The sequence below is a fragment of the Heteronotia binoei genome, chromosome 2, assembly GCF_032191835.1.
Source record: "Heteronotia binoei isolate CCM8104 ecotype False Entrance Well chromosome 2, APGP_CSIRO_Hbin_v1, whole genome shotgun sequence".
NCBI lineage: Eukaryota > Metazoa > Chordata > Lepidosauria > Squamata > Gekkonidae > Heteronotia > Heteronotia binoei.
Genome location: NC_083224.1, coordinates 199364352 through 199379366, shown reverse-complemented (window position 1 = coordinate 199379366; position 15015 = coordinate 199364352). Strand labels below are relative to the sequence as shown.

Below are 15015 nucleotides of genomic sequence, written 5' to 3'. Positions count from 1 at the left end.
TTCCTCTCAATCTGAACCCCAAGACTGAGCAGGTGGTGGCAGCGAGCCCAAGGGGCAGGAGGAGGAATAGCTCCCTCCAGGAGTTGGCGACTCCATAGGGAGCTGACGGGACCGGGTCTGAAGGCAGAATCGGGCCGGTTCCGCCACACTAACCAATAGAATGTAATCTCAGGGAACTTCTTTGTATAATAATTTGATCTGTGAGCTTTTTTGCTGCTGGTGGACCTGTTTTACAGCTTCCTCTGTATTGGTTTGGCATCACTTTCAGGGGAAGAATAGAGTCTGAGCAGGGCCATTTCATAGAAAACGAGGTGCCAGAGCTTATTATCACAACTCATTTGCATCTGGGGTGGAATTCTAGCAGGAGATCCTTTGCATATTAGGCCACACACCCCTGATGTAGCCAATCCTCCAAGAGCTTACAAGGCTCTTTTTTGTAAGCTCTTGGAAGATTGGCTACATCAGGGTTGTGTGACCTAATATGCCAAGGAGCTCCTGCTAGAATTCCACCCGTTTGCATCACTCATTGGCATATGCCAAACACCTCTGACATCACCAGAAGGTGTACTAAATTATATCGGCTCGGCATCTACTTTAAAATGCTTCTTGAATTACAATTGTCATAATAAAACCTTACTCCCATCATACTTCTAAAATTCTTTTCTCCTGTGTGGCTACAGCGGCATAATGAAGATTTTCATCCGTCTGCTTTATATGTTGTGATTATTTCCCCCCTTTTTAATGGGGGAAACCATTAGAAAGCTTGTCATATCTTAAAATTCCGCAAAATTTTCACAGGGGGTTTGAACAATGGAGACCAGAAGCAATTATTTGGGGTGGGCTGGGGTGGGGGTAAGAAAGAAAGAAAGAGCGCAATAAAATTTAGAGGCTCCAGAGTTCCACTCCTGTGAGCTCCTTCCCAAAATGAGGTCTGACTTTGAGAAGGTGTTAGTTTAGCTTGCATAAGCAAGTTAGCTTTGCTTAAGTCACCTTTAATAACAAGAGGAAGAAGATATTGGATTTGTATCCCGCCCTTCACTCTGAAGAGTCTCAGAGCGGCTCACAATCTCCTTTCCCTTCCTCCCCCCCCCCCCAACAACAGACACCCTGTGAGGTGGGTAGGGTTGCCAAGTCCAATTCTAGAAATATCTAGGGACTTTGGGGGTGGAGCCAGGAGACTTTGGGGGTGGAGCCAGGAGACTTTGGGGATGGAGCCAGGAGACATTAGGGGTGGAGCCAAGATCAAGGCTGTGACAAGCATAACTGAACTCCAAAGGGAGTTCTGGCAATCACATTTAAAAGGAACGGCACACCTTTTCTATGCCTTCCTTCCATAGGAAATAATGAAGGATAGGAGCACCTTCTTTGGGTGCTCATAGAATTGGACCCCTGGTCCAATCTTTTTGAAACTTGGGGGGTATTTTGGGGAGAAGCACTAGATGCTATACTGAAAATTTGGTGCCTCTACCCCAAAATAGAGCCCCCCCAGAGCCCCAGATACCCGCAAATCAATTCTCCATGATTTTCTATGGGAATAAATCTCCAGTAGGGAATAACGGAGTTCTCAGCAGACATTTCCCTCTCCCCCCCCCCCACCCGCCACTTTCTGCCGACCCTGAAGTGGGGGGAGGGCCTCCAAACCAGGGGATCCCCCGCCCCCACCTGGGGATTGGCAACCCTAGAGGTAAGTGGGGCTCTGAGAAGGCTCTCTCAGAAGCTGCCCTTTCAAAGACAGAGTCTCAGAGCGACCTACAATCTCCTTTTCCTTCCTCCCCCACAACAGACACCCTGTGAGGTGAGTGGGGCTGAGAAGCTGCCCTTTCAAGGACAAAGTCTCAGAGCGGCTCACAATTTCCTTTACCTTCCTCCCTCACAACAGACACCCTGTGAGGTGGGTGGGGCTGAGAAGGCTCTCACAGCAGCTGCCCTTTCAAGGACAACCTCTGCCAGAGCTATGGTTGACCCAAGGCCATGCAAGTAGGTGCAAGCGGAGGAGTGGGGAATCAAACCCGGTTCTCCCAGATAAGAGTCCGCACACTTCACCACTACACCAAACTGGCTCTCCCAAGAAAATGGCGTTAGTCTTGTTATCCTGTCCATCTAGGACTTCAGTTTCTCATATGCTCTATGGCAGGGGTGTCAAACAGAGGGCTCCTATCAGGCCCCTGAGCAACTGGCTCTTGTCTGCTTCCTTCTGCATCTCAGCTTGCTTTGGAAGGCTTGCTCAATAATACAGGAACTACAAAGCTGCCCTGAGCCTGCTTCGGCAGGGAGGGCGGGATATAAATCAAACAAAACAAAATAAAAGTAAAAGCGAAACATTGATTTTCTCCATTGGCTGAGGCTCCTCCCCCAGTCCCCTGGGGAAGGAAGGAAAGAGCCAGAGCTTCCTTTGCCCAGTTCCCTGGATCCCCTGGGAGAAATACAAAGACAGCAACTTTAAGACCAACGAATAGTAGTGTTTTAAGCCTGTTTTTATTTTTAAAGTTAAAAAAAGAAATCTTTAATTTGTCTGTGTCTTTTATAAAGTTTATATCTCTGCTAAAAAGGTAAAAGGTAAAGGTAGCCCCCTGTGGAAGCACCAGTCATTTCCGACTCTGGGGTGATGTTGCTTTCACAACGTTTTCACGGCAGACTTTTAACGGGTTGGTTTGCCATTGCCTTCCCCAGTCTTTTACACTTTCCCCCCAGTAAGCTGGGGACTCCTTTTACCGACCTCGGAAGGATGGAAGGCTGAGTCAACCTCGAGCCGGCTACCTGAACCCAGCTTCCGCTGGGACCAAACTCAGGTCGTGAGCAGAGCTTAGGACAGCAGTACTGCAGCTTTACCACTCTGCTACCTAATCTTAAATAAGTACACACACGGCCCGGTCTGATATCACCCAGCCCGACAAGGTCTCATTCAGCCCTCATGATAGATAAGTTCAACACCCCTGCTCTATGGTATACCATAGAACAAGTCCTCAGAAGCTGACGTTCCTTCCAGGGGAACGGATCTCTCCAGTTAAGAGATCAGTTGTAATTCTGAGGTAACTCCAGGTCTCACCTGGAAGTTGGTAAGCCTAACTTGGATGGCTGCATGAAACCAGAGACTCCACATTCCACGGCTGGGGTGGGGGTGGGAGAAGGCCTGGGATTCTGTGTCCCCGCCCGTCAACCTGGTCGCTGTGGGAAACATGATGGCTTCTGGCCGGATGCGGCAGGGCCCTTGTTATCTTCTTCACCCAACAGAGGACAATTTTGTTTTTTCCTTATGAGACTGTTGCGACAGATCGGTTGCACGATGTGGAGAAATTTCCTCCTCTGCACTTGTTATGATCCAAAATAAAATCTGTGCTACCCTGAAGTAGGGTAGACAGCCATAGCTGACTAACTCTTAGAACATAAGAGAAGCCATGTTGGATCAGGCCAACGGCCCATCAAGTCCAACACTCTGTGTCACACAGTGGCAAAAAAATTTATATATACACACACACTGTGGCTAATAGCCACTGATGGACCTGTGCTCCATATTTTTATCTAAGCCCCTCTTGAAGGTGGCTATGCTTGTGGCCGCCACCACCTCCTGTGGCAGTGAATTCCACATGTTAATCACCCTTTGGGTGAAGAAGCACTTCCTTTTATCCGTTTTAACCTTCCTTTTATCCGTTTAACTCTTGGGGAACAACAGGGAGGTGAGAACAGGACCAATTTCCCACTCACCTTACGCCTCTCTCACGTTCGTCTTCTCAGCGGGGCTTCCTTCCAATTTCACACTATCTGCCTCGGGGCTGCAGCAAGCGTTGGAGTTTTTGCGCAGCAAACAGAAACCACTAAAAACCAGTTTCTGTTTGCTGCGCGAAAACGCTGACGCTTGCTGCAGCCCCGGGGGCAGATAGTGTGAAATCAGAAGGAAGCCACGCCGAGAAGACGAACGTGAGAGTGGCATATGGGGAGTGGGAAATTGGTCCAGGTGTGCCTAGGGTTGCCAGGTCTGTGTTGAAAAATACCTGGAGACTCTAGGGGTAGATCCAGGAGAGGGTGGGGTTTGGGGAGGGGAGGGGAGGGGAGGGACCTCAGCTGGGTACAAGGCCATAGAGTCCACCCTTCCAAGCAGCCATTTTTTCCAAGGGAGCTGATCTCTGCCAGCTGAAGATCAGGTGTAAAAGGAGGAAATCTCCAGGCCCCATCTAGGGGCTGGCAACCCTAGGTACACCCCAGTTGCTCCAGGGGTTGCTCTAGGATCTCCCCAAAAACGTTATGAGCAAATCCCAGAGTGTTGCCCCCAAGGTGATGACATCCTTTCTGATTTGGTGCTGGAAGCGTACCCCCACATTTTCACACTCCTCCCCAGTTTGTGAAGTGCTAAATGAAATGTCTGGAAGACTTGCACTATAGCAAGAGGCCTGCCCGTCCCTTGAAGTTCCCAGTAAAGGCCGATATCCCATAATGACACAGACAAGACGCTGAGAGAGTAGAAGACAAGATGGAGTTAGAACTAAAAAGATTAGGACCAGGGCCGGCACATGGGAGTCGGTGAACTAGGTGACGGCTCCAACACTGGTGCCTCCCTCCCGGCACGATTGGCTGCACCCCTTGGCCCCTCCGATCCCGCCTCCCCCCCCAGCGCGATCGCCTTGACCCTTCCGCTCCCGCCTCCCTCCCTCCCTGTATGATCGGCTGCACCTCAGCCCTTCTGCTCCCGCCTCCCCGCCCCAGCACGATCACAGCATGCCACGCCCCTACCTGCTGCAATGCGGCATGCTTCTTATGAAGCATGCCGTGTTGTAGCTGGTGGGAGTGCAGTATGCGGTGATTGCGCCAGGTGTGGGGGTGTGACATACTGTGATCGCACCGTCGGCTCCTCGCCCCCCCCCTTGCCGAAACTCCCCACCCCCCGCCTTTGCCGCTGCCAACCTGCCATGAAAGAGAGAGCAAAGAGTTGGGGGGCGTGTGCGCTGTGCATGACCTGATGATGTCACCGGAAGTGACCTCATTGGGTCGTGCGCACGTGAGAAAAGTTAAAAAAAAAAGGGCCGGGGGTGGCCGCTTTCGGCCTGGGGTGCTGGAAAGGCCAGCGTCACTCCTGATTAGCACCGATTCCCCACTAGCCTTATGCCGCTCTCACTCTCCTCTTCTCTGCGGGGCTTCCGTAGGATTTCACACTACCTGTTCCGGGGCTGCAACTTGCTTCACCTTTTTCACGCAGCAAACAGAAACTGGTTTTTAGAGGATCTTGTTTGCTGCGTGAAAGAGGCGGAGCGAGTCGCAGCGCCGGGGCGCACAGTGTGAAATCTGGCGGAAGTCCCGTGGAGAAGAGGGTGAGAGTGGCATAAGGCTGGTGGGAGATGGGTCTAGGTTTTCTTCCCATGTCACCCTTCCCTAATTTTCTCTTGGTTAACTCTTTCTTGAAAGTTAATCACACATTTGTCTGTGGGTGCTTTATTTCCTCCACGCTTTGTGCACTCTTGCTACATTTATCCAACAATTGGAAGTCAAGATTTTCACAAGGGAGAAACAGAGTTGAAGCAAGGGATTTTTCCAATCAAAGTAGTCCCGTCTGGAGAACGTCAACCCTACCACTTCCCCCTATGGTTCTAGGTACCTGTTTGCAAAGGTTTACAAAGGAAGCCAAGCTCGGAGGACAGCACAAATTGGTGCGCAGTTCCGCCACTCTCAGCTTCTGGGGTCTGTGACTGGGGAAGCTGAGAGCAGCGGAGCGGTGTGCGAGGGCGCCTGAAGGCGCCCTATAGGTGAGAGGGCGCCCGAAGTTGCTGCCTACCTTGCCAACTCCCACGCACCGGCCCTGGCAACAGTGCAGTAGCCTTGAATGGACTGCAGATTTGGAAATCCATGCACAGAAGTTCAAATAGAGAGAGACTGAGCTGCAGCTCAGCTCTGGAACATCCGTTTGGCCTTTAGAAAGTTAGGGGTTCAATCCCTAGCTTCTCTAGTTAAAAGAATTGGGCAGTAGGTTTTTATTATGTGTCCAGGTGCATATAGTGTGATATATGTTTTTTTATCATACAGCAGGGTTGTATCATGCATGTTTTAAATTGTTAGCCATTTTGGTGCACGCTATGAGGGCAGAAAGGCAGGATATAAGTTTTGTAAAATAAATAAATGAATCGGTTCAGTGAATGACCTGAGAACTTGGAGAATTGCTGCTAGTCTGAGCAGACAACACAGGCCTGGATTGAACAATGGTCAAACTCGATATAAGACAGCTTCAAGTACGTGTGTGTACTTGTGGAAGGCTGCAGAAGTTGCACCCATAAAGTGCTGAAGTGTGTATCGAAGGCCCCCCCCTTCACCCACCATCCTCCCAGCCGCTCATGATTCCAGCTACCTGATAATGACACACTGGTTTTCCCCATCAATGAGCATGTTGCGATACATGTTGTCCGTCAGCGCATAGATGTGGGGTGGGTTTTCGTACTGAGCCTAGAACATAACCAAAGACGAACAATCAGGGCTGAAAGAAAAATTTGAAACAATTCACTGAGAAAGCCTGAATTGCCACTGGAGCTCTTCTTTTACATACCATGTGCTTCTATGATATTTTGCAGAATGCTTCCTAAGTTTTGTGAGCCTTGGCCAAGGAAAGCATAATCTAGCCCAGGGGTAGGGAATGTTGGCTCTCCAGATGCTTTTTGCCTACATCTCCCATCAGCCCCAGCCAGCATGGCCAATGGCTGGGGCTGATGGGAGTTGTAGGCAAAAAAAAAACATCTGGAGAGCCAATGTTCCCTACCTCTGAAGCCCGTACTGTTTACTCCTCTGGCTTTGTGAATTTCAGAGGCATCATTTACAGACTTTCCAGTCACCAGAATTCTTCATCAGAGTGGATGTTACACGATTTGGGGAGGGACGGTGGCTCAGTGGTAGAGCATCTGCTTGGGAAGCAGAAGGTCCCAGGTTCAATCCCCGGCATCTCCAAAAAAGGATCCAGGCAAATAGGTGTGAAAAACCTCAGCTTGAGACCCTGGAGAGCCGCTGCCAGTCTGAGAAGACAATACTGACTTTGATGGACCAAGGCTCTGATTCAGTAGAAGGCAGCTTCATATGTTCATATATGATTTCTAAAAGACTGAAGGATGGAAACCAGATTTTTCAGGCCATGACGTTAAGGCCTGATCTTGCATGCATCCTCTGTGAGATGCAAGCAGGCAAGTTAGCATCGCTTTAATTAGGATCGGCTGTGGCTCAGTTGTAGAGCAACTGCTTGACATGCAGAAGGTCCCAGGTTCAATCCCTGGCATCTCCAGTTTAAAAGGACCAGGTGGCAGGAGATGCGAAAGACCTCTGTCTGATGAGACCCTGAAGAGACTCTATTGGTCTGAGTAGACAATACTGACTTTGATGGATCAGGGATCTTCCTAAAGCTACAACCAGGGGGTTTTTTTTGGCAGCAGGAACTCCTTTGCATAGTAGGTCGCACACCCCTGATGTAGCCAATCCTCCTGGAGCTTACAATAAGCCCTGTACTGAGAGCCCTGTAAGCTCTTGGAGGATTGGCTACATCAGGGTGTGTGGCCTAATATGCAAAGGAGTTTCCACTACAAAAAAAAAAGCCCACCTAAACATATGCTGTTGTTGGCCCTGTTCACTATGAACCACATTTTCCCGGTTCGGTACCATCCCTATTCATGGGACCTCCATTTTTCGTTCATTCACTGAAATACAGAAATCACCCACCCGTCCAAAATAATCTCAATCATGGCGGGGGGATGCCTAAAATATCAACCTCGGAGACAAACAATGAGAAGATCTCTTGCAGAACTTGTGCTCAGCGATAACTTCTTTGCTCGCAAAGATTTCAAGGCAAAACCTAGACTGGTAACATCAGCAAAACAGTTCAAGTTTGCCCTTTGGGACTAGCTCCTCCTGTGTCCTTTAGATGGAAAGCAGCAACTGGCTTACTCTTGGAAGCAGTGGGTGTGGGTGTGGCTCAGTCCCAAATCTTTCATGCTGTAATCCTTAAAATATTTCTCAGTCCCAGGGCTAACAGACTGCCACAAAACACTCCACTGAAAATAATGCTGTTAAGTCACAATATTTCCACTTGGATCCATAGTGCATGCTGAGTGGTCAAAGGTGGCAGATAGGGTTCCCAACCCCCAGGTAGAGACTGGAGATCTCCCAGAATTTTAATGGATCTCCAGATGACAGAGATTGGTTCGCCTGGAGAAAATGACTGCTCTGAAGGTGCATTCTATGGGATGATACCCTGCTGAGGTCCCCCCCCACTCCCCAAACCTCACCTTCTCCAGGTTCCTCCCCTACAATAATAAGGAATTTACCAGCACAGAGGTGGCAACTTCAACAAAGAATGAGCTGTCCACCAGCTTCTTCCTTTCTACTTTCCATTTGACTCGGAAACTACAGCTAGTACAAATGGGGGCACATTCCTCCCTCGATGGGGGCACATTCAACCAGTGCTGAAAGAGCTGCACTGGCTGCCTATTGCGTTCCAAGTCTGCTTCAGGTTGCTGGTATTGATCTTTAAAGCCCAATATCAGGGGTGTCAAACATGCAATTCAGGGGCCAAATCAGGCCCCTGGAGGGCTCCTATCAGGCCCCCGAGCAACTGGCTGTCATCTGCTTCCTACTCCCTCTCTCTTGCTTCCTTCTGCTTAACAGCTTGCTTTGCAAGGCTTGCTCAACTGTGCAGGAGCTACAGAGCAAAACCTCTATATTCTCCATTAGCTGAGGCTCCTCCCTTGGGGAGAAAGGTGGGAGGAATAACTTGCTTTGCCAGGCTCTCTCAATCACACAGCAGAGCTATTGAGCCAAGTCTCTCTTCCTTCTATTAGCAGAGGCTCCCCACCCCCAGTCCCCTGGGGAAGGAAAGAAAGAGCCAGAGCTTCCTTTGCCCAGTTCCCTATCTCTGTTACCTAATCTTAAATAGGTACACACATGGTTCAGGCCGACATGGCTCGGCCCAACCTGACATGGTCTGGTTCAACAAGGTCTCATTTATGTCAGATTCAGCCCTCATAACAAATGAGTTTGACACACCTGTCCTATATGGTCGAGTGTCAAGTCGACGGATTCGAGAATGAGTCAAAGCTGATACTAAAACTACATTTATTGATAACGGGTATTCTGGCACAAGCCTCTAGCTTGCTAAGAATGAAACCAATACATTGATACATGGGTTTTAAGGTACACTTCAAAAACATTCCTACAGGAGGGGGGATGGCAGGAGGAAACATTCACACACAACTACTAGATACTTTCTCAGGCGATAGCTGTCCTCCTGTCCTGGCAAGGATTCCTCCCACCTCAGGCCTTGAGAAGGCGCCGACTATTTCTTTCACACAGTTGCAAATCAAAATAAGAAAAGGGGGGAAGGGAAGTAACTAAGGGTGGAACATTAGCAGCTATGATTAGTTATGATTTTAACCAGGCCTAATGCTCAGGCCAAGATCCCCTAGTCTTTAGTCATTCTCAGTCGATCTTGACAGTCGATCTCAGTCGATCCTGACTATCTATGGGACCGCCTTTCTCCGCATGTTCCCCACAGAGCACTGCATTCAGGGACACAAAACCTACTATCTATCCCCAGACCAAGAGAGGCCAGACTGTGCTCTACACAGGCTAGGGCCTTCTCAGTGGCAGCACCAGCAATGTGGAACGCCCTCCCGGAGGCCATAAGGACCCTGCTGGATCTCTCCCAATTCTGCAGGGCCTGTAAAATTGAACTATTTTGACAGGCCTTTAACACTTAAATGGGAAAGAACTATCCCCCTACACTGCTGAGTGATATCACTCTTGAGGAATTATGACTACTATAGGAGCACTGTCAGAAGAAAGAAAGTTATGATCCCACCTATGCTGAAGTTTTGATCAGCGCCATAAAATGCATTTTAATTGTTATTTAATTGTTTTAAATTATAATCTTAAATTGTTTTGCATTGTCTGTTAGCCGCCCTGAGTCCACTTGTGGAGAGGGCGAGATAGAAGAAGATATTGGATTTATTTCCTGCCCTCCACTCCGAAGAGTCTCAGAGCGGCTCACAATCTCCTTTATCTTCCTCCCACACAACAGACACCCTGTGAGGTAGATGAAAATATTGGATTTATATCCCGCCCTCCACTCCAAAGAGTCTCAGAGCGGCTCACAATCTCCTTTATCTTCCTCCCACACAACAGACACCCTGTGAGGTAGATGAAGATATTGGATTTATATCCCGCCCTCCACTCCGAAGAGTCTCAGAGTGGCTCACAATCTCCTTTCCCTTCCTCCCCCACAATAGACACCCTGTGAGGTGGGTGGGGCTGAGAGAGCTCTCCCAGAAGCTGCCCTTTCAAGGACAGAGTCTCAGAGTGGCCTACAATCTCCTTTCCCTTCCTCCCCCACACCCTGTGAGGCAAGTGGGGCTGAGAGAGCTCTCCCAGAAACTGCCCTTTCAAGGACAGAGTCTCAGAGCGGCCTACAGTCTCCTTTCCCTTCCTCCCCCACAACAGTCACCCTGTGAGGTGGGTGGGGCTAGAGAGGGCTCTCCCAGCAGCTGCCCTTTCAAGGACAACCACTGCCAGAGCTATGGCTGACCCAAGGCCATGCTAGCAGGTGCAAGTGGAGGAGTGGGGAATCAAACCCGACTCTCCCAGATAAGAGTCCACACACTTAACCACTACACCAAACTGGCTCTCCAAATTAAAGTAATAACTAACTAAATAAATAAATAAGTCTCTGTTCAAGAGTTTCCTTACCGCTCCTTGGTACAGCTCGACTTCTCGGTCCGTGAAGTAGGGCATCTGTTTGAAGGGGTTGACAGAGATCAGGACTGGTCCGATATAGGTCTGAGAATCACTTGTTAAGGCTGGTAGTTACGTCATCCTTACATTGATATATACAGATGCACACAGCTCCAGTAGGAATCTGACACCTTCCGTTCAGAGGTTTCATTCTGGTTTGCCAGGGCTTTTTTTTGTAGCAGGAACTCCTTTGCATATTAGGCTACACCCCTCTGAGGTAGCCAATCCTCCAAAAGCTTTTTTTAAAAAGGTAAAGGTAGTCCCCTGTGCAAGCACTAGTCGTTTCCTACACTGGGGTGACATTGCATCATGACGTTTTTCGGGGTGGTTTGCCATTGCCTTCCACAGTCATCTACACTTTCCCCCCAGCAAGCTGGGTACTCAAATTTTACTGCTCTCGGAAGGATGGAAGGCTGAGTCAACCTTGAGCCAGCGACCTGAACCCAGCTTCTGCTGGGATTGAACTCAGGTCATGAGCAGAGAGTTTGGACTGCAGTACTGCAGCTTTACCACTCTGCACCACGGGGCGAGAGCTTTTAGTGCTCTTATTACAGGGCCTACTGTAAGCTCTTGGAGGATTGGCTACCTCAGGGGTGTGTGAACTAATATTTTAAAATTCCCTCGTTTTCAACAATATATCAGAGAATGGCAAGATTCCAACACTTTTGCACACAATTAAGTCACCATTTCCAAAGTACTACCCTTGTCGCTGTGTATCAAGACTGCTGCGTACAAGAAGCATTGGACAGATTGGAGTTCCATAAGCAGAAGGACTTGTGGAAATATCTCAGGACTTTGCCTTTAAATACTGATTGATGTCCTTCTGTTACACTTAAATAGAGGTACATCAGTGTATGATATCTGTAATGTTTTGTATGAGAATGTTGATAAGTATTAATACTATTTCTATTTATTGTTTATAAGTTTCTTTCTTTGTGAGGCGGGTTATCACGGAACCTTTGGGTTTTCTCCAGTCACCCACCTGGAAGTTGGCAACCCTACCGCCCCCATCTGAAGAGGTGAAACCCAATGCAGTCAGGAGCTGTTGGGAAGACTAAGATATTTCTGGTAAACTGTGTGTTTGTGTGTGGGGCAGGAATATTGACTCACTCCTGAAATGCAGAAGTATTTCTCAGTGGCAGTAGACACTGCTGGGGAAGGAGGTGTTTTAAAGGAAAGTTAAAAGAAAGATAGATTTCCGGTTTGTGTATATTTTTGTTCTCCAAAGTAAAAGAATAGGACGGGTCTGGATAGACCAGCTCCCTCATGGGTAAAGACCAATGTGATCCCTGTGGAAAATGGTTAATTGTCAAGCATGGTAGAATTCCATTGGCAATTGATTGTTTTAGGGTCCTCCATAAAGCTGGCCTGTGAAATGTCATGGAGGACTAAGGTCTGTTAACTCTGTTATTCTTCCCCCCTCCCCCCTTCTTGCTTTATGGCTTGCGAAGTAGAAGTAGAGAGGAACAAAACTAACTTGAGAAAGAGTAATCAGTACTTTCCCATACATTCCTGTTAGGGAGTGTGACACATCTGGGGAAAGCAAGGACGGAGTCCTGATAACGCCATGAGAATGTAGACATTATGATAGTTTATGTGTGAGAGCGCATCCCTCGCCCCCACCTTTTGGAATCCGTTTGAAGTATGCCTTAAAAGTATTGTATCAATGTATCTTTAGCATCACTCTCAAGAATCTGTTACACTGAAAGTATCCGTCTTTCGTAGTTTTGTATCAAACTTGACTCCTCATTGAAACCGCTTGCTTGACAGTTAATCTTTTCAACTATTGAAATGGCAGAAATGGACATTTTGATGGATCTGCTGAGGGAAGAGAGTAAACAGGACTTAAAAGGCTTATGGCAACCATTCTACAAATGGATTGAAAATTGTAAAGTGAAAGAGTGATAGAGAAATTGTATCTTAGAATAGATTATGAAGACATTCCTTTAACTTTCCTTTATATATATATATGAAGAGATTGTTAATGGAACTATAGTTTAAAGCTCTGTGAAAGCAGATAATCTACTGGAGAAACAAAAATTGAAATGTAAATTTTTATAACCCCATTTATCCCTTCCCTACCTGTTTCCCTTTCCCTAATCTTTCCTGGAACAGAAATATAATTAAAAAAATTGTTAAACAAAAAATGCTTAACCTTGCTGGATTCGCAAGTGACATCAGCTTCTCCGATGCGTTGCATTCGTACAAGAGGTATCTATGCCAGTGGCTCCCAACCGTTTGAATTTGGGGGCACCTTTGGAATTCTGATGCGGAGCAGCAGAGGCAGCCAGAAAATGGCTGCCACAGGAGGTGGAGCTAGCCACAAAATGGCCTCCACAAGAGGCCATTTGGCGCCAAATATAAAATGTCAGGGAGTGAGTTTATGTGTAACTCTCATGGCACCTCTTCAACATTTCAGGCTAAAGTTCTGCTTAACAGGATGCCCTGAGGACTGCGACGGTCTTTTCCATCTAGCCTGTCTTCACCCTTCCTCTTTTGTCATGGGGAAAGGACACTAAGTAGTCTGTATATCTGCCATCTGTAAATGAAGAAGAAAAAGAATTGCAGATTTATACCCCGCCCTTCTCTCTGAATCAGAGACTCAGAGCGGTTTACAATCTCCTATATCTTCTCCTCCCACAACAGACACCCTGTGAGGTGGGTGAGGCTGAGAGAGCTCTCCCAGCAGCTGCCCTTTCAAGGACAGAGACTCAGAGTGGCTTACAATCTCCTATATCTTCTCCTCCCACAACAGACACCCTGTGAGGTGGGTGAGGCTAAGAGAGCTCTCCCAGAAGCTGCCCTTTCAAGGACAGAGAGAGCGGCTTACAATCTCCTATATCTTCTCCTCCCACAACAGACACCCTGTGAGGCGGGTGAGGCTGAGAGAGCTCTCCCAGAAGCTGCCCTTTCAAGGACAGAGACTCAGAGAGGCTTACAATCTCCTATATCTTCTCCTCCCACAACAGACACCCTTTGAGGCGGGTGAGGCTGAGAGAGCTCTCCCAGAAGCTGCCCTTTCAAGGACAGAGACTCAGAGCGGCTTACAATCTCCTATATCTTCTCCTCCCACAACAGACACCCTGTGAGGCGGGTGAGGCTGAGAGAGCTCTCCCAGAAGCTGCCCTTTCAAGGACAGAGACTCAGAGCGGCTTACAATCTCCTATATCTTCTCCTCCCACAACAGACACCCCGGGCAGGCTATAAGTCAAAACAAACGAACAAACAAAATGGACATATCACTTAAAAATTTGTTCTTGCACCCACAGCTCGTCTTCAGTCACACAGCGAAGATGTGTTCTTTTTTGTATTTTGTGTATGTGTGTAAGTCGTGATGACCCTTGGTGACTGACCCCTACTGGGGACCTGGGGGATATTCAGAGAGCTGGCTGAACAAAGCCCGCCCCTGCCTCTCAACTGCTGGTATTCCAAGGAGGCCTCCCATCCATTTACTAACCACAGCCATCCCTGTTTCCAAGATCGGATGAGATTGGGCTTGCCTGGACTATCTAGGCCAGGGCTGCAGTAATGACGTTTGTGCCATAGTGGCTCAGTGATCTCCATCTTCGTGGCGTGCAGAAGGTCCCAGGTTCGATCCCCGGCATCTCCACTTAAAATGGAATAGGTGATAGGAGATCTGAACGACTTCCACCTAAAACCTTGGAGAGCCGCTGTCAGTCTGAGCAGACAGTATTGATTGGGATGGGCCAAGGGTCTGATTCAGTAGAAGGCAGCGTCTTGTGTATGTGTTTCTGAAACAACCAGGGCTTTTATTTTGTAGCAGGAACTCCTTTGCATATTAGGCCGCTCCCCCCTGATGTAGCCAATCCTCCAGGAGCTTGCAGTAGGCCCTGTAAGAAGAGCCCTGTGAGGAATTCTAGCAGGACCTCCTTTGCCTATTAGGCCACACCCCCCTGATGTAGCCAATCCTCCTGGAGCTTCCAGTAGGCCCTGTGAGAAGAGCCCTGTAAGGAATTCTAGCAGGACCTCCTTTGCCTATTAGGCCACACACCCCTGGTGCAGCCAATCCTCCTGGAGCTTCCAGTAGGCCCTGTGAGAAGAGCCCTGTAAGGAATTCTAGCAGGACCTCCTTTGCCTATTAGGCCACACACCCCTGATGTAGCCAGTCCTCGTGGAGCTTCCAGTAGGCTCTGTGAGAAGAGCCCTGTAAGGAATTCTAGCAGGACCTCCTTTGCATATTAGGCCACTCCCCCCTGATGTAGCCAATCCTCCTGGAGCTTCCAGTAGGCTCTCTGAGAAGAGCCCTGTAAG

General features: G+C 48.4%; 1 protein-coding gene across 1 annotated transcript in view; it reads right to left on the bottom strand.

Moving 5' to 3' along the window:
• The window catches only part of MYO1F (myosin IF), a 111736-nt gene that overhangs the window by 63174 nt on the left and 33547 nt on the right, over positions 1–15015 (bottom strand). The window contains 2 exon segments of the mRNA XM_060232830.1: positions 6329–6423; positions 10699–10788. Coding sequence (XP_060088813.1) covers positions 6329–6423; positions 10699–10788 — 185 coding nt within the window.